The following is a 3,528-nucleotide window of genomic DNA, read 5'->3' as shown; positions in this document are numbered from 1 at the left end:
TGTTCAGAAGAAATTCACGAAAAGTACAAATTGTGTAATATTAAAGTTGGGGGATTGCAGGGCAGATGTTCCATCGTCAGTTTTTCATATTAGAAAAACTAGGGGTCTTCAATGGGTAACTGGGATGTTTATTCTACTCTTGCTAATAGCAGGACACTGGATAAATTGAGGTGAAATAAAAGGGAGGGGGTCTGAGAAGGAGTACTAAAACAAAAAGTCCATTATTAGATGGGAACATCTGTAGGGCGGATGATTTGTGGATTAGGTCTCGATGGAAAAAGCGGGAGGGAGCGTGACAAAGAGAGATGAGGACGCAGGAGTTAGTTTACTGATGCGGCACCAGCTCTTCTCATTGTTGATTGGATATAAAGATTGAAGGTAAAGTATTGTTTAATTTAATTACTTACGAGTTATTTACCGTTGCTGTTATCGTTCGTTGAATAGGCATGCTATTTTGTCGGTTTAAAAAAGTAACTTTTATATTTACATTAATGTATTTAAAAACGCAATTGTGTGTTTCTGCAATTACCAGCAATAGGCTATGCGTAAAACCTTCACATTACGCGCAACCGGCTCACTGCTGGTATTGTGTACAGTAACGGATTCTGAGTGTTTTCTATCTTGTCTTTTAGAGCTGTCGACTAGTTCAAGCTATTAAGAGCCTACCGATTATAGATCTATTAAATGTACATGTTCCTCTATCGTACCGAATACTCACTACTCAGCGACAGCGTTTGATACTGTTTCTCCAAACCATAAGTATAATGGTTGTTTGCCTTATTTTGCAGATATTCCTCAGATATCTGGATTCTGACACTCCACTCAAAACGTCTTCAAGCCTTGTCGTGGTAAAGCACTTTAGGTGAACATTTTTGCAAGTAATATGTTATTTCCTGCTTTGCTGCTGCTGGCGCTGTCTGCAGTGGTAGGTTCAAAAGAGTGCCCTCACCACTGCCTCTGCTACGACCACTCGGATTTGGTGGACTGCCGAGCGCGCGGGTTCCTCCAAGTGCCCCATGGCCTGTCCCATGGCACCTGGCTGCTGGACCTGGGTGGCAACTTGCTGATGGAAGTGCGGAGCCGTGCCTTTGCCGGACTTTGGTCACTGCGTGTCCTGGTGCTGTCTGATAGTGGAATCCAGCTGCTGCAACCCGAGGTAACACATGCGAAACCCATATAATGTCATATACTCATGGGGGACCTACTGTGTACATTTTTGTTCTATCCTAACACTAGTAATGGATTGAGAAACACTGCGATAGCCTATGCATTAGTGGCATAGTTTAGCATAAGGATTTGATGGTGGATATGAGGGTTTGATGCCGATGATTACTTTTTCATGTTCATCATTTATTGTACCCTCCTCCGCTCCCAGGCCTTCTACTCCCTCTCCTTTCTGGAGAAGCTGGACATGAGCCGTAACAAGCTGCGCCGGCTGCCGTCGGACTTCTCCCACAGTCTGTCCTCGGTCCGGGAGCTCCGGCTGGACCACAACACCCTTGAGTGGCTGGAAGTCTCCAGCCTGGAGCACCTGGAGAGCCTGGAGAAGCTGGACCTCAGCCACAACCACATCACCTTCCTCCAGCCAGGAGCCTTCCGGGGCCTGTCTCGACTGCGCCACCTCTACCTCCATGCCAACCAGCTGGGAGCTGTGCGCCATGGTTCCCTGTCCATGCTGCCTGTCCTGGAGGCCCTGCAGCTGGGCCAGAACAACATCACTCACATCGACACGGAAGCTCTGGCTCCCCTGCACAGCCTCACCCTGCTGGGCCTAGAGGGAAACCAGCTGCAGCACCTTAAGTTCAAGACCTTCTTGAGCCTCCACACGGCCGGCACCCACCTGCAGCTAGCTGGCAACCCGTGGAACTGCGACTGCGACCTGCACCGGGTCTTCAGCAAGCTGCTGAGTGTGCGCCACTTGCACGTTGACGACTACCACAACGTGACGTGCCGCGAGCCTTTGCAGCTGGCGGGTGCCTCGCTGGCGTGGGTGGACAGTCAGTTGTGCATGGCAGAGACGGCCACCGTGCTGGTCATCACTGTGACGGTGCTGGTTACCGTGTTGGCAGCTGTGGTTATGGCTGAGCACACCCGCAAGAAGAACCAACGTGGCGGCAAGAGCTGGGATGCTGAGTCGCAGTCCCAGGAGAGGTGACTGTCATGGGGGAGGGACACTGAGTGAGTGTGTAATCAGTTCGATAGATGCATTTTCCCTCACCGATCTAGAATCATATTTCACACCATGCTCCCTGGTCATTTTATGTTTGAAGAAATAAAAGGGTCCATTTCCCATCTGCAGCAAACTGACTGTGAGGGTTCATAACACACCACAGACTGCTCCTTAACATTCAGTTGAACTTGTTGGAGGCATTCATTCTCTCTTCTACTTCATCATGGTCATAATGCATGGCCAATTCTGGTTCCAAGGGTTTGAGAAACAATATTTTAGAGTATGAGCAGTTTTGTATGATGTATCTAGAAGTCTGTGACTTGTGGAACTGGAGGACTGGACGTCATTATTTTTCGGTGTATCATTTAAGACCTACCTGAAGTGTTTGACTGCTTACAATTTACCCTGTTCATTTATTTCTTAAAACACCAGTACAGTGTTTGTCTTTTTCTGTTCAACATTTTCTCTTCAATGTCTATTCCATTTCTGCACACTGTTGCGAGAACATGGGTGTCATGTTTCAAATGTAGGCCTATACTCAAAGTGCAGTAGTTATTTTTGTTTTCATGAATGATGATGATTATCGTCTAACACATGGATATGTTTGATAGGGAATTTATTGTATACAGATGGTAATAAAGTGTGATTCTTTTTTTGACTCTACCTTGTGATGTACCTGGATTAAATCTTTGCCAGATTTGAGTATAGGGGTCTCCACTTTCCCTATTCCATGCACTGCACTAGAGTTAAACACTCCCTTAGATGATCAACATCTGCTTTAGACAAGGTCAGATTATTCACCAATTAATCACCACTATTCCAGCTCACACACAGATTAAAGCCGGTTTCAATCTATCTAGGTCTGCCATGATGTGACAAAATGTTCTCCCCTTTTAGATGAAAATGTGCGTTCGGTAACATACGTTTTGCTTGTGAGTTTGGCCGCCAGCCTGGAGAAGCCGGACCTCGGCCACAACCACATCATATTCCTGTGGGTTTGGTGATATTGAAATAGAGTGCACAGATGAAACACTTTGAAGTACTTAATTTTAGGAAGTGCGCAGTTTTGCATTAGATTCCGATAAAGGACATGGAGGATTTCAGATTCTGACACCGGTCTTTCGCCAGAGACAAATTGCTGCAGGGTTTAAAAGGCTTAGATCCAGGTCACAGTGAGAATGATGTGGCATATGGGCCCGGCCTCTATAGCAACATCAGCAGATTACGGCTCTGATTAAAAACCAGAGGAGGAAACGAACCCGCCACGGGTAGAAAACAGACAGCCACCCAGCTCAAATCCCCTGGGCAGACCTTATCTAAGAGGAGGATAATGTCCAGAAATTGAACCTGTATCGGTA

At 46.5% G+C, this 3,528-nt stretch overlaps 1 protein-coding gene across 2 annotated transcripts; it reads left to right on the top strand.

The window, feature by feature from the left end:
• Positions 1 to 2,807, top strand: si:ch211-237i5.4 (phospholipase A2 inhibitor beta). 2 transcript variants are annotated; one of them, XM_055943651.1, is made up of 3 exons: positions 1 to 378; positions 924 to 1,156; positions 1,376 to 2,807. In XM_055943651.1, the coding sequence occupies exons 2-3, from the start codon at positions 1,067 to 1,069 to the stop codon at positions 2,153 to 2,155; spliced, it is 870 nt and encodes a 289-aa protein (XP_055799626.1). In that variant the 5' UTR covers positions 1 to 378; positions 924 to 1,066; the 3' UTR covers positions 2,156 to 2,807. The 2 variants fall into 2 exon arrangements, with proteins under 2 accessions (XP_055799626.1, XP_055799619.1); XM_055943644.1 differs by having other exon boundaries at positions 789 to 1,156.
• The last annotated feature ends 721 nt before the right edge of the window (positions 2,808 to 3,528 follow it).

This window comes from Salvelinus fontinalis, chromosome 2, assembly GCF_029448725.1.
Source record: "Salvelinus fontinalis isolate EN_2023a chromosome 2, ASM2944872v1, whole genome shotgun sequence".
Lineage (NCBI taxonomy): Eukaryota > Metazoa > Chordata > Actinopteri > Salmoniformes > Salmonidae > Salvelinus > Salvelinus fontinalis.
The sequence above is the reverse complement of the archived record's forward strand: the minus strand, read 5'-3'. Positions and strand labels throughout refer to the sequence as shown.